Source organism: Theobroma cacao, chromosome 9, assembly GCF_053813885.1.
Source record: "Theobroma cacao isolate CCN51 chromosome 9, ASM5381388v1, whole genome shotgun sequence".
Classification (NCBI taxonomy): Eukaryota; Viridiplantae; Streptophyta; class Magnoliopsida; order Malvales; family Malvaceae; genus Theobroma; species Theobroma cacao.
This window is the reverse complement of record NC_142647.1, coordinates 43,533,582-43,558,274: the sequence shown is the minus strand read 5'-3', so window position 1 is coordinate 43,558,274 and position 24,693 is coordinate 43,533,582. Positions and strand designations below refer to the sequence as shown.

The 24,693-nt window shown below is 33.6% G+C and overlaps 5 protein-coding genes and 1 long non-coding RNA gene across 8 annotated transcripts; 2 read left to right on the top strand and 4 right to left on the bottom strand.

The window, feature by feature from the left end:
- Nucleotides 1–2,265: 2,265 nt before the first annotated feature.
- Nucleotides 2,266–6,020, bottom strand: PDX2 (pyridoxine biosynthesis 2). Its single transcript, XM_007015355.3, has 7 exons — nt 5,717–6,020; nt 5,505–5,632; nt 4,288–4,375; nt 4,068–4,141; nt 3,479–3,670; nt 2,878–2,975; nt 2,266–2,633 (listed from the first exon to the last, which is right to left on the bottom strand). Exons 1-7 carry the CDS (start codon nt 5,769–5,771, stop codon nt 2,507–2,509), a joined length of 762 nt encoding a protein of 253 aa, XP_007015417.3. The 5' UTR covers nt 5,772–6,020; the 3' UTR covers nt 2,266–2,506.
- Nucleotides 6,021–8,288: 2,268 nt separating this feature from the next.
- Nucleotides 8,289–14,946, top strand: LOC18590062 (serine/threonine-protein kinase GRIK1). Its single transcript, XM_007015354.3, is given in 13 exon segments — nt 8,289–8,903; nt 9,245–9,632; nt 10,345–10,419; nt 10,503–10,547; nt 10,870–10,944; nt 12,220–12,307; nt 12,413–12,537; nt 13,111–13,206; nt 13,713–13,779; nt 13,885–14,000; nt 14,125–14,203; nt 14,334–14,441; nt 14,444–14,946. Coding segments are annotated over 12 exon segments (1,233 nt in total). The 5' UTR covers nt 8,289–8,903; nt 9,245–9,311; the 3' UTR covers nt 14,482–14,946.
- Nucleotides 14,947–14,973: 27 nt separating this feature from the next.
- On the bottom strand, nt 14,974–18,984 carry LOC18590061 (putative serine/threonine-protein kinase PBL23). Of its 2 annotated transcripts, none has more exons than XM_088809984.1 (9): nt 18,544–18,984; nt 18,309–18,448; nt 17,702–17,799; nt 17,364–17,557; nt 16,731–17,189; nt 16,464–16,615; nt 16,167–16,379; nt 15,755–15,904; nt 14,974–15,501 (listed from the first exon to the last, which is right to left on the bottom strand). In XM_088809984.1, the coding sequence occupies exons 1-9, from the start codon at nt 18,719–18,721 to the stop codon at nt 15,223–15,225; spliced, it is 1,863 nt and encodes a 620-aa protein (XP_088666110.1). In that variant the 5' UTR covers nt 18,722–18,984; the 3' UTR covers nt 14,974–15,222. The 2 variants fall into 2 exon arrangements, with proteins under 2 accessions (XP_088666110.1, XP_017983526.2); XM_018128037.2 differs by having other exon boundaries at nt 16,464–16,612.
- LOC148761003 (uncharacterized) lies at nt 17,001–18,371 on the top strand. 2 transcript variants are annotated; one of them, XR_016028402.1, is made up of 3 exons: nt 17,001–17,140; nt 17,238–17,308; nt 17,742–18,371. It is a non-coding gene; the product is annotated as an uncharacterized LOC148761003 (long non-coding RNA). The 2 variants fall into 2 exon arrangements; XR_016028403.1 differs by having other exon boundaries at nt 17,053–17,146.
- A 636-nt stretch (nt 18,985–19,620) lies between the features above and the next one.
- LOC18590060 (Translation elongation factor EF1B/ribosomal protein S6 family protein) lies at nt 19,621–21,890 on the bottom strand. The gene is made up of 6 exons (XM_007015352.3): nt 21,702–21,890; nt 21,439–21,555; nt 21,235–21,304; nt 20,383–20,497; nt 20,156–20,269; nt 19,621–20,053 (listed from the first exon to the last, which is right to left on the bottom strand). The coding sequence occupies exons 1-6, from the start codon at nt 21,785–21,787 to the stop codon at nt 19,890–19,892; spliced, it is 666 nt and encodes a 221-aa protein (XP_007015414.3). The 5' UTR covers nt 21,788–21,890; the 3' UTR covers nt 19,621–19,889.
- A 1,397-nt stretch (nt 21,891–23,287) lies between these two features.
- LOC18590059 (beta-glucosidase 8-like) lies at nt 23,288–24,399 on the bottom strand. The gene is made up of 4 exons (XM_018126900.2): nt 24,371–24,399; nt 24,197–24,284; nt 23,954–24,044; nt 23,288–23,682 (listed from the first exon to the last, which is right to left on the bottom strand). Exons 3-4 carry the CDS (start codon nt 24,034–24,036, stop codon nt 23,448–23,450), a joined length of 318 nt encoding a protein of 105 aa, XP_017982389.2. The 5' UTR covers nt 24,037–24,044; nt 24,197–24,284; nt 24,371–24,399; the 3' UTR covers nt 23,288–23,447.
- Between the last annotated feature and the right edge of the window lie 294 nt (nt 24,400–24,693).

Genomic DNA, 24,693 nt, shown 5'->3' with positions numbered 1-24,693 from the left:
GACCCATTATTTCAAAATTTCAAATGATTATTAAAAACTAAGTTCTCAAGAGGAAACAATATAAAAAAATTAAAAAGAAAAACCTCTTTTCAATTAATTTTTAATTATATATATAAATAATGTCAAGACATATGAAAATTTTTACATATTTAAACAAAGCATCTTATAAGAAAATAATCACCAACATCTAAAGACTACAACCTTTTTGAAAGATATATGAAGCAAAACAAATACAAGACACAAAGGCAAATTAGTACTCCTTGCCACTCCTACACTCTTGGACACTTTTTTCGTACCACTTTTACTATTTTCTTTTCTTTTTTTTAAATTAAGGTTAGTTTTAGTCGTATTTTTTCTACTTGCATTAAGTAATTCATCTTTTAATCTAACAAAGAAAGAATTAATGTTTAAACTATCTACAATAGTTTCTGTATCGTGTTTGCCGCACATATTAAGTCCAATTATTTAAATGCAAAAATAGTGAAGGAAAATTTGAGAGTAAATAAGTTGGTAAAGATCTAAATATATTTTACATAATTGAATTATTAAACCCTTCATAATGAACATATAAAAGTAGTATTTTTTTTTCTTTTCTACCCTTCAAATATATTTATTTTGGGATGACTAATTTTAGCAAATCTCCATTTTTGGGTCCTACTAAGTGCAAATAAAAATTAATTCCCTTTCCTCTTTTCTACTCATCCTTTTAATTTTATCGTTTATGCTCAATCATTTTTATATTCTCTAACCTTTTTTTCACTTAATAAGCAAAGGTTAAGTGGCCATTGCAATTGAATTTTTTATTCGGTGTATCATGGTTAGCCTTCACATAGACCTGATGAAACGCTTGGGTCAATCACACGATTGATGCAGCAGTATGGTGGCCACATGGCGCCCTCCACGGCCTCACAGGCTGACAATGTTGCTTCCGGCACTCCATCCAATGATTGATAGCCACATATGCATACTATTTACTAATTAATTGGGATTTCTTGAATTCCATGTTTTATATGATGGACATAATTCCACATGGGAAGAAATAAATAAAAAAAGTGTTTTTTAGATAAAGAGGAATATAAGTTCTTAGCAGTTGGATTAAAGTCAATTGAAGTATAAATATGACCATGGTTAATCTGTACAAATTTTGTTTGATTTTTTAATTAATTTAATTAATAATATATAATTAATATATATTAATTTAATAAAAGCACTTGGCATTTGGTGTAGTTGCAGTTGATTTAAATAATAAATTATAGTTATGATTGAAAGAAATAGACATTTAAATGTCTTTAGATAGTCAGTCCTCGGGTTTTAAAAATGACATAGAAACAACTTTAGTCATCTTTCCTTTTTTTGTTCTCTATATTGTTTAGATTTCTTTATATCATAAGCGCAATCAATTACTGAGTTTTGTTATATTGTCAAAGTTTCTCATCATCTATAAACCTTTTGCAAACTATTTCACGAAAAAAATTCTAAAAATAAAATATTGATCCATGCCTTGAAACTATTTTATTGATTTCTATGTTTTGCAATCCCAAATTCTAACATTATGTTGGAATTCCTTGATAGATGAAGTGAGAATTACATGATAAAAAGAAAAGACGACCCCGTGACTGTAATGAAAATCTTTAAATTTTAGTTTTCTTTTTGATACTCTTTTGTGTAGTGGCAGAAGAGGAACAATACAAAAGAAAATGTGTACCGTATTTGATTCATGATGTTATATTTGATAAGATTATATTCATACACCCATGCGAGTAAACATAAAGAGTAGCAATACTCATTTCAATACTCATTCGTATACATGTACATAAAATTTAGCATGGTTTTATGAATTTTCTTTGTTTACCTCCTATCAGGGTCCAACCTGGATCATAGAAATCTGACCTGGTGGAGTTCACGAAAGTAGGTCTAGTTCCACTAAAAAGAAGTTGATGGGGCAGCGACTAGAAAGAGTAACACCTAACGTGGTCTGGAGACCTGACTGTTGGGTGATGGAGAGAACATGGATCAGTTGGAGGCATTCCACTCTTTTCATTTTCAGAAATCTTCTGCTGACTTAGCCAATGGTTCTGACTAACAGGACTGACCACAAAAGGGTGGAAAGTGTAGATTCTTAAATAACAGTAAGGGAAGTGTAGTTAGGTGAATAAATGTATTTTTCCCTATGACATCTTATGATTACAGCACAATCATACACTTAGCTAGCATGTGTAAATGTGTCTGTCATTTAAGCCAATAGCAAGGGCAACGATAAATCAGTTGTTCAAGAAGCAAATGAAAAGTAACTTTAAATTATATTTGCCATATAGAAAGCAAACCCTTTACCTGTCTCAAAACCAAATGTCACCTAAAAAGAATACTTGTCAAATTGAAAGACTACCCTTTTGAAAAATATTGAACATACATAAACACTATAATTGATGAGGAGAAAATAAAACAGGAAGAAAAGGAAAGAACAAAAATACTGAGAAAGACTAAAATAATCTCATTGCCACTTAGATTATCGAAATATAGGAAGATCATATCTTGTTTGTTTGTCAGAACTTAGATCCACTCCGCTGACTGCAACAGTGGTATTTGAGGTCCCCTCTCCATATCCACGAGCCATCTTTAGAAAGTAACTATGCCTGCACAAGCAACCATTTACAACCTAGGGTTAGCAACCAAAGAACCAAAAAAAAAACATTTAGAACCTCAGATAAGATCATAACAAAAATAATAATAACTTTAATGGATGGTTAGCACCCGAGCATTTGGCTCATTAGTTGGTGCATGATCTCTCTGCTTAAAGAGTAGGGTTTGAATCCCCCTTCCCCCAATTCAAAAAAAAAAAAAAAAAAAACCTTCAATTGATGGTTAAAATCTTTATACCATCTAGTGTCTGCAGTCAACTCAGGGTGGAAAGCAGTCCCTAGCAAGTTTCCTTGCCTTATGGCAACTATCACTTTCTTTTCAGGCACAGCATTCTCCTGAAATACCCAAAATTTAGATAAGAAGAATTAATACAGCTAAATAAAGAACCAACAATAGATAGTATAATCTTTTTCTAGAGCATGTGTAATTTAGCATATATAGGCAAGGCCATAAAAACTGTCGGTTGCTACAAACTGCAGCCCACCTTTCAATTAAAATTGTTATTAGTTCTTTTTAAGCTTTCTAGAGCAAGAAGGAAAGTTCAAAACAAAGATTTCCCAAGTCCTAATCTTATACACCACATTTTGTAAAAGCAAGTTCCTCGCTGGACCTATAATAAGGATGAAAGATCATTAACATTCAACCTATACAGCTAAACTTTTAAACTAAAGAAATAAACAAACAAAATAGATCTGTCACCCATTACAGGAAAAGGTATAGGAAAGAAAAATTATCCAATCCAGCGTCCTTCAACTGAAGCAAGGTCAATAAAGTTTCATTGATTTACTTTCAATTATTGCAAGGAAGAAGAATTTGATAGAAAGAGCAGCAAGTATACCTCTTGGATTTCAACAGCAGAACTAGAGTATAGCACTTTATTAGATGGAATAGGATAATCAGCCAGCACTTCAACTTCTGGCCCCACTTCGAGAACTGCAGGAGCACGTATGAAAACACCAGGAAATGTCTCAGGGCCACCTTCTCTGGATGCAAGTTCTGGTACTAAAAGCTCTGCCTCAAAGCTTTGGATCTAAATAAAATTTATTTATTAAATAACATACAATTTAGTCCAACATTAGAAGTTTAAACAAAAATCAAATTAAAAAATGAGGATAGGAGGCTACTGAACTCTTCATAATTATAGACATACATCACATTTCTGTAATTAAGAGGTTTCTAGATGCAAAAAAAAAAAACAGTTTTAACTTTTAAGCTAGTTAGATGAAACTTATCAATTTCCCAAGTTTGCAACTTAAAATGCTGATTAGAACACTTTAGAGTTGTGCAATTTCTATGGATTTGCATTCTATTAATCACTACACAACTTGCAGAGAGAGGCAAGTTCAACTAAACAGTGCAATACACCATTCTATCCACTTAACAAGCATCTTGCACATACAGTAAAATTAAAGGCATATGTAAATTACCTGACTGCCAAAGTAATTTCTATGGACAGTGCAATCCAGGCCCCCAACTAATTCCTGTCCTCCTTCTTTCTGTCCTGAAACGTTGCACCACTGATTTCAAATTCAGAACCTTCTGAATGATCTCATTTTGGCAAGTGGCTTGGTGCAATCCATTAATATTTTGCAAATTTAGCATGCAGAATCCAAAAGGAGGCGGAGAAATGAAAGAACAGAAACCTACCAACAGCTTTGTTTGCCAAAAATATAAGACCCGCACAAGTCCCCCAAACTGGCTTCCCCATTTGAACAAACTCACGCAGAGCTGGAAACTGACCAGAAATGAAAAATATTAACCAATTAAATGCAATTGAGACACTTATAAATGTTCTCATTGAGGATATTCCAATAACTGCCAGAACTGACTCATGTGCATAATAAAATGTTTAGGCTTGTGACTGCATTTAAATTACAAATCAAGATCAAAATGAAATTGGAGACTCCAAAACCTTTATCTTCAGAAATGACACACAGGAACGAAAGTTGGTTGGTCGGTCAGTCACTCTTAGCAAAGAACTCATTTAATCACTAGACATGACTCAATCAACCTCAATTATAATAATTTTTGTCTCTTACATGCTGAGTCTTTAGCCATATATACTTGAAAACATCTAACAATGTCAAACACATTCTTCTTACTTCAACCCTTTTTCCTAGATCAAAAAAGTCACTCTTGGGTACCAATGCATCTCAAAGTCCAAAATGCACCAAAATCACCAAAGTTGCCCTTCTCTTATATCACCTTTACCTTCTAATGACTAGATTTAGAACAATGATCATTCTCATATTTACCTGCATGAACATATTTCATAAAAATAATAAAGCAAAACTATATGAACATGTTATCTTCTGACTACTAAGCGCTAAATACCACAAAACATAGCTTGGTTGGATTGAAAAGGGAAAATATAAACATAAATTTTGCTATACTCAAACTGCAAGCACCAGTCGCTAGGATTTGTTATTATTTTTACCAATTGCCTTTTGCTTTTGGAAGTGAAAAACAAAAAAATAGATAAAAAGAAAAGTAAAAAGAAAGTATGTTTGGATACAAAAGCAAACAATAATAAACTGCAAGACTTTACTTTTACATCGAATCTTCATTTTAATTATTTAGTGATTTTCAACCAAAATGATCTTCAATCTTAACATTTGCATTTGTTTTTATAACAATAAAGCAAAAAACGAATACAAACAAGATGCAAGTGAACAACATAAGAAGCGAACGGCCTCTAATTAGGTATTCCATGCTCTTCAAAAGCAGAAATATGGGAAAAACAAAAAGAACCAATTTGATCAAAATGAATCAGAATTCAATCTCTCACACTTAGATGATAGTCATTGCAAGCCCATAAAGGATAACTTCTCGCCAAAGAGGAAATTAAGAGAAAGAGGGAATACAAGATTGTGAAACTCAGCAAGCTTAGCCATGGTGGTGCTCTCTCCACCAGGAATGATAAGAGAGCTGATAGTCTGAAGCTGCTCTGGCTTCCTTACCTCCACTCCTTTCACTCCCAGCCTCTTAAGCGCTGCAAAGACAAAAATAATATTTTCAGGCAAACATAAATCTCATCAACAAACATTTTGAAAATGTAAGTAAAAGAGACTATTGCCTGCTATGTGTTCGTTGAAGGATCCCTGTAAAGCCAACACTCCGACGACGGCCATGCTTCACTATTCCAGTCGACTAGAGGAAGAGAGACGTCGAGCAATGGAACTCTTTGTTTCTTTCTTGCTTTGCTGCCTGTTTATTGTTTGGATTTTTAATATTTTTCAGCCGCCGAAATGTTAACCAATCGTATCGTAAGATAATTGCCACTTGCCGGTCCATAAACTGGCGGCTATTGCGGTATTGCCCTATTCCCCACCACCAACCACTGCCAACCAACGACCAACATTTGAAACACAAAGGAAAAGTGCAAAACTATAATAATTTTTAGAGGAATTTTTTTTTCTCACGGAGATGTCCTCCAGCACCATAAGTTAAAAGGAACATTTTAAAAAAATATATTTAAAGATAAAATATTTTTAAAAATAATTTTTTTTATAATTTTAATTATTTTTAGTTAAGTTATATAAAATTATTTTTAATAAAGTTACACGTTATGATATTACACGTCATGTATAAAAATTTATGATAAATCATGGTTAATGTGTTACATATTATATACAAAAATATATGACACGTCATGTACAAAAACTTATGATAAGTCATGATTAACGTGTTACACGTTATGTACAAAAATATGTGACACGTCATATATAAAAACTTGTGACAAGTCATGGTTAACATGTTACACGCGATGTACAAAAATATGTGACAAGCCATAATTAGCTTGTTATATGTCATATACAAAAATATGTAACAAGCCATATACAAAAACCTGTGATAAGCTATAGTTAGCTTGTTACACGCCATATACAAAAATCTGTAACAAGTCATGATTAACGTGTTACATCTTATATATAAAAATATGTGACACGTCGTATACAAAAACTTGTGACAAGCCATGGTTAGCGTGTTACATGCTATGTACACAAATATGTAACAAGCAAAGTACAAAAACCTATGACAAGTTATGGTTAGGTTGTTACACGCCATGTTGAAAAAAATACTGTTATTACAAGTCATGTAAAAAAACATGTTACACGCCATGTTAAAAAAAATATTATTGTTACACTCCATGTTGAAAAAATATTGTTATTACATGACATATTCAAAAACATTTTGTTACACTTTAATGCCTAAAATATTGTTGTTATTTGCAAACCAAAACTTCAAATCCTCTCAACTTTTTTCTTTTTTTTTTTTTTTTTTGATAATTTGACACAAATTAAAGTGTTTTTAACATGTTTTCATAAATCAAAATACAAATGTTTTTTATATTTTTATATAAAACACCTACTTTGACTAAAAATAAAAAAAATTGAAAACCTAGATTTATAAATTTTAAAATTTTGAGTTTATTGGTATATATGTCCTTATTCAATTAAAAGCTATTTTATACATTTGTGATTTTTTTTACCATTTTAGTTCTATCCAAAATATCTAAAAATCGAATTTCTCAAACAGTCACCCACCCAAGCACATCAAAACCATTGCTTGGTGTCTTAAAAGTGTAAGAAAAAGAAATATGAAAATGCGAAAGAAAGAAATCGGAAGCATAACAGACGAATGCCGAACAAAGAAATCTATAAAATTTGAGAGATTGAGATGATGAGAGAGAAATTCGAAGTACAAATGGGAAAAAATGGGGAGAAATTGTGATGAATAGTTTAATTTATTTAAAATAGTTTAAAGGGTATTTTCGTCAAGTTATGATTAAAAACGGTTAAATTTATTTTAATGGTTACTTTTAAAATGTTTTTATTAAAAAAAGTCATTCCTCACATTTTCTTTTAAGTTAAATTATACATTTAGTCTTCAATTTTGTGTAATCTTAGGAAATGTTGATAAAATTTTCAAACTTGTTTACAAAATCAAAATTAAACTTCAAAATTCAACAAGAGACAAATCAAGATAAATTACACTTTAATTTTTTTTAGTTTGATTTCTTTTAGAATTTAATTTGATTTTTGTTTCAAAATATTGTAAATTATTTTTTGTTCAAATCAAACTAATTTTAATATTTGACTTTGAATTAGAATTAAACTATATTAGATTTCAAAATATATTATATATACACTATATTTTATTCATAAAATATAAAATATTAAAAAAATAAATTTGAAAACTCATTAAACTTATCGTCCTAATTTTAAAAGAGTAAAATTTGAATATTTATCAAGTTAAATTGAAATAATTATACGTAGATCATTGAAATTCGAATATTTATAAATTAAAATTAAATAATTTAGTTTTCTTTAAATTGATATTTTTGTTATTTATTTTTTGGTTATTTTTATAAAAATAAAAATATTAATTTCTTGGATGAAATCTATGGTTACGAAATTTGTTGGAAATTTGATGCTCGTGAGGTGTAAATTTGTGGTTGGATGGTAACTTCCACCACCAAACACGACACAGCCCAAAACAGACCAACTCGTTTCTGCGTGGTAGTTTCTAAAACTACCTTTCTAAAACGTAAAAAATAAAAATTAAAAAACCCAAACAAACAAACAAACAAACAAGCACGCTCACAATTTAACAGCGACGCATGGTTTTGTCTTTTTGTTGGTGGCAGGTCGGGCGGCTTAACCAAAACAAAAAGAAAAAAACCTTTTTCTGTTGTATTTTTGTTTCTCACACTGGCGTATACTCTTGCCCCCAATTTCAAAACCTTGGATCCCTCTTTCTCCATTCACCAACAAAAAGGAAAAAAGAAATTTGAATTTCTGATTTCTCTGATTCCTATTTCGATTTGAAACAGAAAAAGACAACGAAATCGTCGCTTGGATTTCACAATCCTATTCCCTTTGAAATAGGGTTTCAAATTCCTAAACTTTCATCAAAGCGTTACGTGCCTTTGAAATTTGATTTTCTTTTCTCCTTGTGATAACCGCTGCGAAGGCTTCTTCTTTTTCGTCTTCTTAGTGGTTCATCTTTCACAAAAGAAATCAAATTAAAATTAGGTTTTTTATTATCATTGTTGCTTTTTTTTTTTTTTTTGCTGTTGGGAATATTTGGGGATAAAAAGGTCAACTAAAAAAAGTGGAGGTTTAGCGATGTTGGGTGAGAATCGCAGTGGGTTTAAAAGTTGTTTCTTTCATTTGGCTGAATGGCATCCTTTGGAATAGCATAGCTGATTAGGGCATCAAGCCCTCTTTGATTTATCCCTCCTTGATTTTTTTTTTAATCAGGTAATATGAATTTGATTTCCGCATTAAGTCTATTTAGGATTTTATATCTTGCTTTTTTACTATTTTGAATTTAATGAATCAATTGTGTTTGAATGTGTATAATGTGTATAATGTGTATTACTATTTAGTCATTTTCTAATTTTGAATTAAATACAATATCACCTATTAGCAATATTCAATGAAGTAAAAACAAAGCACTATAAGTAACAACCTAAGGAAGACCAAGTTTTTATGTAATATGTATATGCATTTAAGTTACTCTTAATCTTAATCTGAAAATTACTATGGGCAATTTCATGTTATAGGTGGTCTATTGACCTAAGGTTATGCTTGCTTTGCAGGTTTAAGATTTGTGATTCGTTGTGCTGAGAGCTGTAATTTACTACTTTCAAGGTTTTGAGTGTTCTAATGTTCAGTAAGAGCTTTTCATTTGCCAAAGCAATGGGCTGCTGTGGTTGCTTCGGCTTCACAACAAAGCCCAAACGATTGTCGCGGCCCAATTGCGGGTCAAACTTACGAATGTCCCAGGAGTTTTTGTTAGATGAAGAAATAGAAGAAGAGGATGATTGTTCATATAATGGTGAGGTTACCAGCACTGCTCATGGAGATGAGGTTGAGAATCTAAGCCGTGCCAAGCGTTCTGAAGAGATTTTGAGGTTCAAACTTGACAATGGATTTATTTGCAGGCAATTTCCTGTCAAGGAAACGAACAAGATTATTCGCTCAGAGGTTAGTGTGCAAATCAATTTTGTTGTCTCCTATTTCACTGAACTTTTGTGACATATGATGGCCTTATTCTTGAGTCTGCCATTTTGTTATCTTTGATATGAATGCTGCTTAACCTTTATTATGGGTGTCAGCTTTGCAAATATGCATGTATCAGGTGACTTCTGTCACTTTACACCTCTTTAACATGCAAAATTGTTTCCTTCTGTGCAGATGTGAAATTTCGTAATGGATTTTGATCTCATGGATTTATTGTATTTGTGATGGGCAGTTTATGGTGGGGTGCTTGAGGAGTTTGCTATTATCATGTTGTTTATAATGCGTCTAAATAGTTCGAATGTAGTGCTAAGTTGATGGACAATGAGCTTGGAGACTAATATGAGCTACCTATGCAGCTTTTGATAGTATCAGTGAAGTGTAGCATCACTGTTCTTCCCTCTTGAGGAAATGTAGTTCTATTCTGAATTTGGTCTTTGTTTCATGATTGTGGCTATTTTAGCATTTACAGTTTTATTTGCTATGGTAGTATATCTCATTTTCTTTTCCGCTGGAGGAAACTGATACTGAAATGTCATGTACATTAATATTGTTGTCTTGTGGATGTGTTTCAGCATGACAGATATTTTGTGTGCTTCGTATTATACCAGTAAACTTCATTTCATTGTTTGTTGTCTCTTATGCTTATTATGTTTTGAAATTTCAATGTCATTTTCAGGATGAAAATGGGAATAAGATGGTTAATGAGTATGTGCGTGAATACAAGATTGGTTCTGGTAGTTATGGGAAAGTGGTAAGGATATCGTTGATAGACACTGTCTTACATAATTTTTATAAAGGAATTAAATCTTACTATTTTGTTCGTTTGTGGGGCAGGTTCTATATCGAAACAGTGTAGATGGAAAGCACTATGCAATTAAGGTTAGTAGCTTGTTTCAATGCAGAAGCATTCCTATGAGGGTAAAAATGGCAGTAAAAACTGAGAATGAATGTTTTGATGCTATTCTGATGCAGTATTTACATGGCTAGTGTATGGCTCCACTTGGAGCTGCATTTGTTTGTTGACTAGCAAAGTTGAAGCATTTTAAATTAGAGAAACATTTTATCTTTCATTAGGTTCTTATAGGTTATGACATTATATGGTATTTGGTGTTTTTGTTTTCTGGATCTGTTACAATTTAATGTCAAATTAAGGTTTCATCTTGCAATCATGTGTTTTTGTTTTTTAATATTTAAATTACAGGCCTTTCATAAGTCTCATTTATTAAAGCTGCGGGTTGCTCCATCAGAGACTGCAATGACTGATGTTCTTCGTGAGGTATTGGCTTGATATTTTGTTTTCCTGATGTAACCACTTATATATATGGTGGATCAGACTTTACTTTTTTGGGATTCAAAGCTTTCTTATTCCCATAGAGCCATATGAAGTCTATTTTATGTCTGCTGTTTAGTGTTGTTTAGTGTACAGTAGTCTATTTGGTTCTTTATGTTTCTTGGTAAGTTCAAAAGTTGCAATTTTCATTCTTAAAGTTTGATTTAGAATTTTAATCTAGTGCATTGGGTTTATATTACGTCAGTTTATGAATTGCTATTTTAGGTTCTTCTTAATCTAGCACTTTCATCCACCCTCCTTTCACTTTCGTTACGCGATGCAAAATGTAATTTGCCCCACTTTGAACTTTTCCTTTTTTCTCCTTTTCTTTTTCTCGTCTTTTCTTCTAGGAGATTTTCTCACCTTCTCCTATCTTAGCTCTCTCTGTCTCATCCCCCTGCCACCCCGTCATGCCCCCCCCTCCACCACACACACTCTATATTTTCTTTGATGATGGTTAGCCAGAATGAGAACAACCACAATTTTGAGGAAGAGTCCCAAACTGTGTCATAGGATAGCAGTTAAGGAGAATTTCGTAATTTGCCCTATTTTATTTTTTTAGCCAAAGTTTTGTATGCTTGTGGTAGAATTGGAGGGTAAATGTACTGCACCATTATTTCATTTCTACTATTTTCACTTCCTCACCATGGGAGTATTAAGAAGGAAAAGGAGAAAGCAAAGGGAAAAAAAATGGAGGAACAGAACTGTGCAGAGAGCAGGGAGAAATATAGAAGTTATTGTTGCATTTTTGTGTGGTCCCTGTGTTAGTGAGAACCCATCAAATTATGTTCCTTGGTTTACTCTTTTGGCCTTATCTAATTTGGTTCTTTTTTTCTCATATTTAAAGGCTGTTATCCTCCTGCAGTCCTTTTTTATAAAATAAATTGGAAGCTAACTCAGCCTTCAACTCTTTTCTTTTCTTTTAATGGAAATTCAGTCTCTAATTGAGCAAAAGAATGAGCTGATATTTGGTTTTAATATGTTGGCATTGGTATTTTGCCATCCACTATGTATTAAGAAAGAGGAAGGGGAAGAAGAGAGAGAATTTGTAAAACTATTTGGTTAATTTCTTTGGTGCAAAGAGGGAAGGTGGAAGAATATCAAGATGTCTAGGTTCGTGCAGAGAGCATCTTAAGGGCTGCTTTAATTGTCTACTGTTGATATGTAGAGTACTTATTTTTAGATGACTGGCCATATTTATCATATCCATTTCCCTTGCAGGTTCTAATTATGAAAATGTTGGAACATCCTAATATAGTTAATCTCATTGAGGTGATTGATGACCCAAGCACGGACCAATTCTACATGGGTATTTATATTTCCTTTTTCTTTTCTTTCTCTATCAAGTGATGTGCTTAAAAGAGTCCTTGAGTTAGCCTTATTATTGACTGCCATTGCCTTTCTTTTTGTTCAGTTCTTGAATATGTGGAAGGCAAATGGGTTTGCGAGGGTTCCGGTCCTCCAGGAGGCATTGGAGAAGATACTGCTAGGAAGTATTTGCGAGATATAGTATCTGGGCTTAAGTACCTCCATGCTCATGTAGGATTTTAAACACCTACTTTTGTGCATGATTTCATTTCTTGTTTCAATTCTTTTTTCTAATTTTCACTACTCTATCAGGGTACATGTGTGTGGTATGGTCCAACTAAATACATGGTTACATATGTATGAATAAAGTTTTTCTTTCAAGCGTATGTGTAGAGAAGATTAATTCGTTTTTTCTTGTCTTGCTCTTTTTCCTTGTTTGCTCATGTTCATGCAAACACAAACACAGTTCTTAAGGTTTTCAGTTTAAAATCAGCATTCCTGAAGAAGAGAGTTGGCCAGTTGTGATATCTATGATATAGATTTTCACATCATGTCCATGCATGTTTGATACCCTGTGTTTTGATGTTTTGATGACTAAAGTTGTTGATCAACGAATCTTCTGATTTTCTTGTTGTGGTATTTCTTTTCCCTGAGTCCTTACTACTGGTTGAAAGTTTGCACATTCTCCCATGAATTTTACTTTTTTATGTAAAGTATCTTGTTTCCTGTGATATACAATAAAGTCATTTGTTAGTTATTAACTTGCTAGTTTACTGTGCTTACCTGTGTCTTCTTTTATTCCAGAATATTGTGCATGGAGATATAAAACCTGATAATTTGTTGATTACTAGCACGGGTACAGTGAAGATAGGAGATTTTAGTGTCAGCCAGGTGTTTGAGGTGATGATTCTACTTCACCCTTAAATGGCCTCATATATATGACTTGAATGAGAGTATTAAAGTTTTATTGTTTTTAATTGTGGAATATATGTATGTACATATACATATTTATATTGCTCTTTCTCTCTCTGTGGATGAATCTTTCTTAATTCGTGCTGTTTTACTGTTTATTATTTAAAATATAAAATATATGGGCTACAAATTTTGTTGATAGGCGGTTTCTCTTAGACATGAGCTAGTGCAGAAGGGGTAATTTACTTGATAGGATACATGCAATTGTTCTTATAAGTTCAGTGCACTAAAAGTTTATTGGATGAAGCACATTTGAAAATATTTGGTTGAAGGTTTTTAATAGAACTTTGTCCTCGTTAGCTCTTATTCTCTTTGTGCCATTTTTATTGCCTTTCTTTCGCTTTTGTAAGTCCCATTTAACTTAAATCTTTTTTGGTTCTGTGGAAGAAAGTTTTGTATTTACTGTTGTGAACAGAATCATTTTATATCTGTAGGAGGACAATGATGAGCTTCGCCGTTCTCCCGGGACTCCTGTTTTCACTGCACCTGAGTGCTGTCTAGGTCGGTGTTCCCTCTGTTAGTTCAAGCTATGCTCTAGTATCATGATGATTAGTTAGAGAACATAGTATATGTTTGTTTTTGACCATGCATGAAATCTGTCAACAGGTTTAACATATCATGGAAAAGCTGCAGACACATGGGCTGTAGGAGTTACTTTGTATTGTATGGTACTGGGAAAATATCCATTTCTTGGAGAAACACTTCAGGATACATATGACAAGGTATGCGGATTGCTTTCTGTCTCTCTCTCTCTCTCTTGTGCACACATGCACACATTCTCTCTCTTTCTTTTCCTTTTTGTTATATCTCCTACAGCCAACAACATCATTCATTTTCTTTCTGCAGATTGTTAATAACCCTTTAAATCTGCCAAATGACATGAACCCAGAATTGAGGAACTTACTAGAAGGACTTCTTTGCAAAGGTTAGTAAAATCTTTCTTTCTGATTTTCTGGTCCTTTATACCCAGAGCTAATGTTTATTAATTGCCCTACCATCTATTCTCACGTTGCCTTGCTGTCCTTGGTGGTTGTGAAATGTAAAATATTTTTCAGACCCAAAACAGAGGATGACTTTGAATGTTGTAGCAGAGCATTCCTGGGTTATCGGAGAAGATGGACCAATCCCCCAATACCTGTGCTGGTGTAAGCGTAACAGCTACCAGAGGGGAGAAGTGATACTCACATGACAGAAACTGACTAGATTATCTTCTGGTTTTGATAATTTTATGTACAGTAAAAAAAAACTAGGGTCTTCTTTTTGTCCTCTTACACTTTTTAAAATTTGCACCGGAGGCAGATACAATAGCTAACACTGGAAGCAAAATTTTCTGGAATACATTAGGTAAGGTATACTAGGTTCATTTGTGCAAGGAGTGAATTTGTGAGATTTGTTATCTTAGCTTTCACAACCCCCCCCCCCCCCCCCCCCCCCCCCCCCCCCCCCTTGGGAAGCTTCAGTTTGTGAAGGTTTTCTGCATGCTATAAGATTTTTACGGTGTATCAACATTTGCAATGACTTTTTAGTTTTGTAATGAGAATTACAAATGTCTTCTCATCGGTTTCACAGCAGTGAACTGATTGTATAGTGACCTCGTCAAATGCTTCAGATGAGAACTGCTGTTGAGGGAAGCATTCTACCTGGATTTTGCATGTTGGGAAATTTTAATTGTGTGTTTGTATATTTTAGAGGAACGTTGGTTTGGTTGTTTTCGCTACTTTTGCTTTCAAGAATGGCAAAAAGTACGATTTATTTATACAATATGAAAGTAGTATTTTGTTTGACTTATTACAATGAGACATGAGACTTACATTTAATTTACACGTAAAATGAAAATAAATAAATGTTTTATTAAAATTAGAGAAAAATATGAAAAAGAGATAATAAGTTGAGTTGGAAAGATGAACTCGTGGAGATGAGTGTCCGAAGAGTTGTTCGAATGATTCAGGTAAGCATTTCTCCATATTGCGCTTGACGTGCCCTCCCTGATTTTGCTCTCATATATTTAAAACAACCATCATTCGAAGAAAACTTCCAAACATTTGCTGAGAATGATCTACTTCTCATCTGTCTTGTCACCGTGACATCTAAATTACCTTCGTTGCAACTTTCATGTTCGACAGTCTTGACATAATTGTGTGGCAAATATGATTTCAGGAGACTATGGTCTTCATTTAAACTGCTTGGTTTGCTCTCTATTATATATTCAAGAGTAGAAACCACCTGCAACAAGATATTATCAGTCAACCATGTACAAACACATAAACATTAGAGTATTTGGCTTAATAATAGGTAGGTGTCCCCCCTAGACATGAAGTTTATGATCTCTTTTGTTCAAGCCTAATTTTGAGGTCACGTTTAATCTACCCGAAGATTTCAAATATTTATCATCTTTTCTGGTACCGGTTCTGATCAAGTTCATTATTGCTTTACAGTTTCTGTAATTAGGTTTTGCTTGCAATGCCCTGACATTTACCTTATCCATGGGTAATCTTTTCTTGGGGTTTTTGCTTATACATTTCTGTGCCAGTTGGGCCATCCTGTAAAGCTGGAAGACATCATGGGAATTAGCAATTCTAGGATCAAGTAGCTCTAGATACCTCCTCTGCTTGAGAAGTGCTCTTGCCTGTAGAAAATTAGACATAATGTAACTCTACATTCTGATAAGCAAGAAGCCCCAAGCCCAGGCATATATCTTGATTCCATGTTTATAAGGTCAATATAAGAGTAAATGTCATGTCTTATAGATTAAAAAAAAAAAAACAAAAAGAAAGAACAAGAAACGAATTTGGAGTGGGGGGAGGGGTGGTAAAGAAGCAATAGTGTAGTATTAAGACAAAACAGAAAGGTTTATTCTAAACGTAAGATTATAGTGTTTTGCATATTACCCATGTCAAAAAACCCTTTTGCCCCTGCTTCTTTTCCATGGTCCTTTGCCCAGTTATCAGCTCAAGTAGAACCACACCATAAGAGTATACATCTGTCTGAGTAGACACTGTCCCATTCTCAAGATATTCTGGAGCTAAATAATAAGATGTCTGAATATTCTCCTGCTTCAGGTACCTATCCGATTGCATTGTTGCTAGCCCCAAATCTCCAAGCTAACAAAACATATAGTAACATTTAACATGGAACTTCGAATCAGTGTATAAAGGTTTTATGACAATTTAGATTCAAGTCGTTACCAGTGGTTCAGAATCATGGTTTAGAAGAATGTTACTTGGTCTTATATCTCTGTGAATGATGTTGTTTTCATGTAGATGGTTTAGTCCTCTGGATGCACCCAGCGCTACTCTTAGCCTCTCTGTCCATGTCAATGGCATAGGGTAGTATTCTGCTTCACGTGGCACCATTTTTAATGATATTATTAGCTAAAAGCCTTGTGCTGAACCAAAAAAAAAAAAAAAAAACACTGATCCAGAAGATTTTTTTTGTCATATGCTTCTCCTTACGCGATAAATGTTGATTTAGTGAACCATTGCACACATACTCGTAGACAAGCAGCCTATGACTTCCTTCTGCACAGAATCCCAGCAGCATGACCAAGTTGTTGTGTCTAACTCTGCTGAGTGTATCCATTTCTGACTTAAATTTAATGGGTTCTTGAAAGTATATATTGTTGTTTGCTGGCTTAATCACAATACTCAGCTTATTTTCTAGCTGACCTCTGAAAGCACATTGAGCACCACCTTCAGATAGATTGTTCTTTGATGAGAATCCATCCGTAGCAGCATGGAGTTCCACATATGTGAAACCTTTTCTCAATTCCATATTTTGTTTTCTATTGTCACAAATGGTGCAGGCTGGGTTTTGAAAAGTTTCCTCGGCTTGCAACCCTATGATTGAATCTGCATAACTGCTGGTATGCGTAAGTTTCTGATTTTGACTCACTTGATTTGCTTCTGCTTGACCTACAGAATAATTATCAACACTATAACTATTGGTTCCCATCTTTTCAGTGAAACAACCTAGGAAACACAATAGTATGAAAATGAAACAAGAAGAAAGATGTGTCCTTAACAATGAACTGGTGAGTGTAACTAGGCAGATAGAGTAGTCAAGTAATTTGTCACAGTTTATCTTACATGTCGGAAAGAGTTCAATGCTGAAAAGATCTTCTTCTTCCGGGGCCCCTGACATCGTATCATCATATATTACACTAAATTCGTTGAATTTCTCTTTTGGTCCTCTCCATAGCTCGATCCTATTATTCCTCTTCATCCTCGATATCCCACATGATAGCTTTTCCAGAAAGATTTTCTTGTTTTTCTTCATCTTCCTGTTTCATAAATGAGCTTTTGAATCAATATTCAACAGGGCAATTGCTGCTTCTGTTAAACAATCTATTTAGCTATGCCTTGAATGAATCTAAATCTTTGGTTTCTTGTGCAATATTTTCATTCTGATTTGATTTTTGCCATACCTGTCCAGAATTACCCATGTTGCCTTCAAATCTTCTGCAGATTTCAAGGCCACAACTGCTGGTGAAGCTCCTGCAGCCACTTCTATCCTAAATTCTACCTGAGATATCCATGAATGTATCTATCATTAGCTCATTAATTTTTTACATAAAAATACAATGAAAGCTTGATAATTAATCTAACTTTTTCTATGCCGGAGAACCTACTTCTCAACAAATTGGAGTGATTGATAGTAGGCTAATAGCCTTTGACAACCCCTTTTTTTTTGGATGAAATGTAAGACAGTGATTAACTTGGATAATTTTACATCAAAAGCTATTCTTGGCTGACTTTCAAGGTGTCTCGTGTGGGATCCATAGAACAGAAGAGTCTTGTGATGTATGATATTGTTTCCGAATGTATTGAAATGTTTGAGTTGTAGTTATTTTATTGTTCTTAAATCATGGTTTGAAATTCCATTGTTCAAGGATATTCTGCTTAAAATAAACCAATATAGAATTCAGAACTATTCTCATACCAATGTAGTTGTAGTTATCCATCCTCTTGAACCAGGTGGTTTCTATGTTTAAGAAAGATGTTACTGTAAAGACTAGAAATGTAGTTAACTACCTTTTCTGCTTTGTAAAGCTTTGACAGATCTATTATTTCAGCATTGTTTTCATACGCCTCCTTCCTTGCTGCTTCCCTATCAACAATTCTGTGGTTTGATCCAAACTTTGAACTGGAGTCCACTTTGGTTCTGTATCCCACTTTAAAAGAGTGGAGAAAATTCAGTTTGCATAAATTAAAACAAGCAAATTGATAAATAATCTCATGAGTGTGAAAGGCATGAATGAAGGCTTACAGAGCTTCCTTGTTCCTTTGAAAGATAGCCGACTAGGATTGTTTTTATCATGAAGGACTCCAAGGAGGACAAGCAAATCTCCAGGCTTGAGAAATAAGCCATGAAGTGCCCACCTAACGGCACTTGAACAAGCCTCTTTAGACGCATCCTGGATCACCACTACCCTTTGAACGTCCATTGGAAAATTCACAACCCCTTAAATCTGTACAGAGCTATCTCTCTATCATTCTTTGCTATAACAAGTTATAGTTATCTTTGGAGGTGACAAGATAAAGATCAATGGGGTTCATGTAGTTTTGTCCATAATCACAGATGACTTGAAACTATAGTAGCAAAATATATGGGACTGGAAATACTGAAAGGTGTTTTTTCTTTCATGACAGAAACCAGGCTCACTGGCAGTTGATCCAGGAGAACGTATCTGAAGTTGCTTATATGGTATATTCCACAACTGAAGTGAAGAAAAGATTCTATTGGCTGTTTGTACAAAACATGAAATGGCTCAAATGTTTATATCCAGTAACAATTATTATAAATAAATTCACTGCATCTGCATGCCCTGTCAATTCCAAAGCCAAGCATCGTCAACCATTCCTGTCTTTGTTGTTTGCACGACAAGAAACTAGGTAAGCTCTGATGAAAACTAAGTTTTCTTATCGGTGAAACTACGAATGTGGTCTGCATTTTATTAAACTTTTCATTTTGCAAGTGTCTGCAATGAAAAGCACAAAACTCTTCAATTAATGACAATTATTTAAACCGAACCAAATTTTTTAATTAAAAATTAGACATACTCATGGGTAGTTTTATCAGGTTGTAACGCCATTAAAACTGACCAACTGTTGATTCACAATGTCAGTTAACAAATATTCATGCGACAATCAGGTCATTTTACTCGGAATTCAATTCTGTATAGATAAAGGATACACTGCATTTCTCCATAAAAGGGTATTAATTAATTGCTTCACCGCCACCTAATTTGGCATTTCAACATTCCTTTTTGTTCTTTATTTTTTCCAGATAAAGATAAAAGCAAAATTTAATCTGGCAGATAATGAAGATCCAAACGGCCATCGATGACTTCCAATCCCATCTATAGTTAAATAGCCTATGCAATTATCTGTTCGTAGACAAACTTAAACTAAATTAAAACATTGAACATTATACTAGAAATCCACTTTTGCAAAACATCTCAAACTCCTTAACCTTTTCATCTCTCCTCCATATAAAGCAGAAGCAGCAGCAAGCACAGGCCAAACGTAATATAGGGGGCAAAGCAAAGGACAAAAGGTTGACAACATGGCCAAAATTGGCTAACCCCAGCAGATGTTGAATAAAAAGGTTGTCTAAATTTTGTTGAATGCAACTATGTCACAACTTTGAACATGTTCACTGCAGGGCTCCACTGTGAGGTGCTCCTCAATAAGGGCATCAACAGATACAAGATCGTCCACTATAGTAAGCATGATCTGGAGCTTCTTAATGCCGTAACCAACAGGAACCTGTTTAGCTGCACATATTCAATTTAAGAAATAAAAACATTAGGGAAGGCATTGTACATGGACATCTTGTTGACACATTTAAAGTGATAGAAATTAAAACCAAACCATACATGCTCCCCACAAAAGACCAGGCATCGCAACAGCTCGAACAGCTTCTTCCAACTTCTTCATGTCAGTCTCGTCATCCCATGGTTTGATATCCATAAGCACAGAAGACTTTCCACCTGCAAGATTCAAAAAATGTCAAATGAATACAACAAACAAAGCAGCAAAATGAAAACAAATGCATCCTTCACATGAAAACAGACAACTTATTCTAATCAACACAAATACTTACTCTCTTTCTTCTTAGCAGGCTTCTTAGCAGCTTCCCTCTCCTCTGCTGCCTTCTTTTCCTCTTCTGTCTCATCACCAAACAGATCCAAGTCATCGTCATCATCTGCGGTGGGAGCCTGCCAGTAAAAACAGGTAAACAAAAATTGACTAAACAATTCCACTAGAAAAACTGATAAATGAGGTGACCGATGCAGAGATTAAATAGACTATCCAACAGTAACATTAAGCTTCAAAGTTACTAGCCCTATTTTAAAGGCAATTGCTCTTCTTGGAGTAAACTTGCGGAAACCAAGGGAAACAGAAAATTCAAATTTTGAATCCAAATTTCTTAAGGAGGAGGAGCAATGACGATTGAGTAAGGCTAGGTTGTTAATTTAAAGGCATTCCATAAGGGGCAACACCAAGGTAGAGTTCTTTAGATAACATTCATGAAGTTCCCAATTTATAGTGATCAAATTATAACTATAATCGATAATCAAAATAGGCAGCCGGACAGAGCTTCTCAAATAGATATCACATACAAGAATTAAAAAGAAATTGAAAAATTTTAATATTTTATTTGTATGGGTGATTTATGATAAGCTTCCACTGCTCATCAACTGTTATTCAATTTTGTGTAAAGAGGTTATTTTCAATTAACTATTTACATATTATTGATGTACTCGTAGAGTTATATCGATCTACAAGCTTTAATTTTTACCTTTAGTTTTCATTAACTCGTTTTCAACAGGGAACTTCATGAACTTCACTCTAAGTCTTGCCCTTGCTATAACAACCATTTACTAAGACGTAATTAAACTAAAACTTAAAAGACAAATATTAGTTGGGTCCAAGAAATTAATTTGTGGCACACCTCGGCTTTAGCAGATTCATCTGCAGCAGCTTTGCCACCAAGTCCTACGCCAACAGCTTTTCCAGGGAAGCTACACACAATTAAAACAACATAGGCTTTTTTAGATATTATATTCAGTAAAATTTCAAAGACAGATCTCACCGTGTACCAAAAAATTCTTATTCGTAAAAGGGCAACATGGTAATAAGAAACAAAAAACATTACCTGGCGGCAAGATGCGAAGATACACAGTTATACCACTGGCGAACATTGGGAAAAGAATCACCAGGATTCTTCAAAACAGCAGCATAGACTTTTATGTCATCCTTGGTCAGCTTATCCCTGAAAAAAAAACCCAAAAAAATTCACTATCAAATCTATGAAAGAAATATAGATATCTTTGCTTTTCAAAAAAAATTCACTATCAAAATTTAAAAAGACGAATTGGGTTTTAGGAAAATAGTATGAAGAAGATAATTGGGGCATACCCAGAGATGTAAGATTTGCCAGAGAGGAAGTCATTAAGGGATTTAAGGCCAGACTCAGTGTGGAGATCTGAGAAAGTGATGGCCATTTTGGGAATTGGAAGAAGATAAAAAGAGCTGCTGGGAAATCTGAGCAGAAACGAAGCAAAGCCCGAAAGAGAGGAAAGCAGAGTGTAAGTATGAGTGGTATATATAGGTAGTAGTAGTCAAATGTGAAGGTACCAAAACCCTAGATATATTGCAATGGCATATTCCCTTTGGATGGCTTCCTCTTCGGAGCTTCAAGAACCGGACCCGGTCCAAACAAGGCATAAGCACGATCAATTATCTCCGTAACCTTAATAAAAAGTTGCATTATATATACAAATCATTTTTATGTGACGGTGAAAACGTTTACGAATTATATTAAAACTTTGTCATTATGTATTAATATCACGTAAAATAAAATAATAAATAGTATTTTTTAATAATTAACTTTTTATTAACAATAATTAATTAATTATTAATATAAGAGTTTATTAATATAAAAATTTTATTGAAGTAATTAAAATTTTATTTAAATTTTTTTAAAGAACTTTTTTTTTGAAAATCCAAAAAAGGATCCGCTTGGAACCGCGACTTTATACTTTTCAAATAATTAAAATTATAAATGCTTTTTTTTGTTTTATTTGAGAAATGAGAGATTCTTTAAGCAAAAAAGATACGTACTTATTATTTAATTATATAATTTATTTTGATTTGTTAATTATGGAGTTGTGAAATGGGCAGGCGAGGCCGGGCTTGAAGACCACAATAACTTAATAGAAGCTTGCCCAGGCAGGGCTTAAGGTCCAACCTTTCTCAATAACGGAACTTCTGAGGAAACGAGTTCATCCATTAGCCCGGCAAATCCAGTACAGTAAGACAACAAGCTTTACTGCGACCATGGATGCTGCGGTATAGGCCCAAAACTTTTTTTAGATATATTTTTTTAATTTCTATATCAATTAAATTAACAAATTAATATATTAATTTCAGTATTAATTTAATGGCATAGATAAGTTAACAATTATGATATTTTCATAAACAGTCATAATTTCAGGTAAAGAAAATCATAAATTTAGGCTCATGTCATATTATTTAAGCTATTACATAATACATTCATCAAGTATAAGTTCAACTAAAATTTATTAATCCATCGTTATAATTCATAATATAATAAAAAAAATGGGTAAAAGGAAATGTTCATGATATAACATACCACATATAACAAAATTTAATTAAGTAATAAAAGTCAATGTTTACAGAAGTATTAATCCACTTAACACTTTGTTAATAATGTATTACATCAACAATATAATCATATAACATTATTTAGTTAGATGAAAAGCTAGCAGGGATGAAGTGAAAGATTAATGAAAATAACAAATAATGTAAAAGAAAGAATTAGAAAGGACAAAATTATCAAAACAGGAGAGAAAAACTCGAATATAGAAAGTATAAAAAATGAATGTAAAAGATAATTTAATTAGAACACAAATAGAAAAAGACAAAAACACAAAAAAGAAAGGAAGGAAGGGAGTTACTTTTCTAGTAACAATGGCACAAAAAGCCTTATTTAATATGCTTGTTATCTAGCACAAGAATTGCATTGTCAATAATAAAAAAGAAGATGGATGAAGCATAAGAATGAAGTTGTGGATATAAAGTAATAACACCAAACCATGAAAGGCTTAATGTAGATATAAATTAAAAAAGTGAAAAAAAAGACTAAAGGGTGAAAGGTGCATTGTTTAGAGATGATAAGCCCTTGGGGTGAATCATGACTCTGCCTTTTCCCTTCAAAAATTGAGCATACCACTTAGCAGAAAGCTTAGGGTACCTTGTTAAATCAGGACCATCCAAATCTACATAGTACAGGCCAAAGCTGGATTCATAGCCATCTTGCAATTCAAATACATCTAAGATAGACCATGTGAAATAGCCTCTTGTATCCGATCCACTCCTTCCAAGGACAAAACAAATTACATCAAACAAAGTGTAAAAGAGTAAAAGAGGGATCTGCAAAGTTTCCAGTAAAAGGTGTTGTTGGAAGTTTAATAAAAATACACTTTTGATTCTGATTATTGCAAAAATTTGTTGGACTTTTCTTTCCTCATCACAGTCAATTTAGTCCTGTGGTTGGCTTAGGGTGGGAAGAAGGGAGGTGGAAAAGAACAATAAAAGGTTATGGAGTTATATTTTTATATATGTTTGATGCCAGTATAGAAACATACCTTATGGCTTCAAGCACACTTCCAATGTATGCATTCAGAGATTTCACCGTTCGCCAGTCTTCCAACAAAGAATTGCGTCGCATCCTTTGACCTAACAAACGTGTCAAATATCTCATGTTAAGTTTATTCAGTTGGAATTTAATATATAAGAAAAGTTTAAAAAAAAAAAAAGAATATCTAAACAATTACACATCAACACAGTACTGATAATTACATAACACCCAGAGAGAGAGAGAGAGAGACCATTTTCGTGGATGTAAATAGGAGGGCTTCCATAAGTTTCCTTTAAATACTGTAGCAACCCTTTGAGGCCCCAAGGTGTGATGGGAAACTGAGCCAAACAAGCTGGTTAGTGATACATTAATCTAATCCAAGATTAAGTAAGACAACTTAAAATTTTGGCACTTAAACTCTCACCTCAAATGTTGATGCATTGAACTCGAATGCTGCAAGAACCAGAAAGTGAGTACACAAGATTGAAAGCAGTTGATGTGGTGCAGTGCAGTGGTCTTGAATCTTGATTGATCAAGCTTCATTTAAAGCATACAAATGTTTATGTTTGTAGCAGACAATTGGATTATTTAGAAAGAGATGAAGTTGCAAAAGACTACCACATACAAGCATGACAACAAAAGGCATAGAATGAGCAGCGTTAACTTTGTAAGCTTATAGTAAGAGAAAAAGAATAAATTCATATTCTAAAGGGTGTGACAGCACATAAGGCAAGCCTTCACAGATGT

Bases quoted from the DNA above. Each gene is read 5' to 3' on its own strand.
- PDX2 (XM_007015355.3), bottom strand. From the start codon at position 5,771: ATGGCCGTCGTCGGAGTGTTGGCTTTACAGGGATCCTTCAACGAACAC. The intron at 5,633-5,716 runs GCAATAGTCTCT...TTGTCTTTGCAG, and splicing joins CTTCAACGAACACATAGCAG to CGCTTAAGAGGCTGGGAGTG. The intron at 4,376-5,504 runs GTATTCCCTCTT...ATTTCTGGTCAG, and splicing joins TTGCTGAGTTTCACAATCTT to TTTCCAGCTCTGCGTGAGTT.
- LOC18590061 (XM_088809984.1), bottom strand. From the start codon at position 18,721: ATGGACGTTCAAAGGGTAGTGGTGATCCAGGATGCGTCTAAAGAGGCT. The intron at 17,800-18,308 runs GTAGTTAACTAC...TGGATATCTCAG, and splicing joins AGCTTTACAAAGCAGAAAAG to GTAGAATTTAGGATAGAAGT. The intron at 15,502-15,754 runs GTAAATGTCAGG...ATCTTGTTGCAG, and splicing joins AAAGATTACCCATGGATAAG to GTGGTTTCTACTCTTGAATA.
- LOC18590060 (XM_007015352.3), bottom strand. From the start codon at position 21,787: ATGGCCATCACTTTCTCAGATCTCCACACTGAGTCTGGCCTTAAATCC. The intron at 21,305-21,438 runs GTAATGTTTTTT...AATTGTGTGTAG, and splicing joins TCTTCGCATCTTGCCGCCAG to CTTCCCTGGAAAAGCTGTTG. The intron at 20,054-20,155 runs GTATGGTTTGGT...GAATATGTGCAG, and splicing joins TGGTCTTTTGTGGGGAGCAT to CTAAACAGGTTCCTGTTGGT.
- LOC18590059 (XM_018126900.2), bottom strand. From the start codon at position 24,036: ATGCGACGCAATTCTTTGTTGGAAGACTGGCGAACGGTGAAATCTCTG. The intron at 23,683-23,953 runs GTATGTTTCTAT...TGTCCTTGGAAG, and splicing joins AGTGTGCTTGAAGCCATAAG to GAGTGGATCGGATACAAGAG.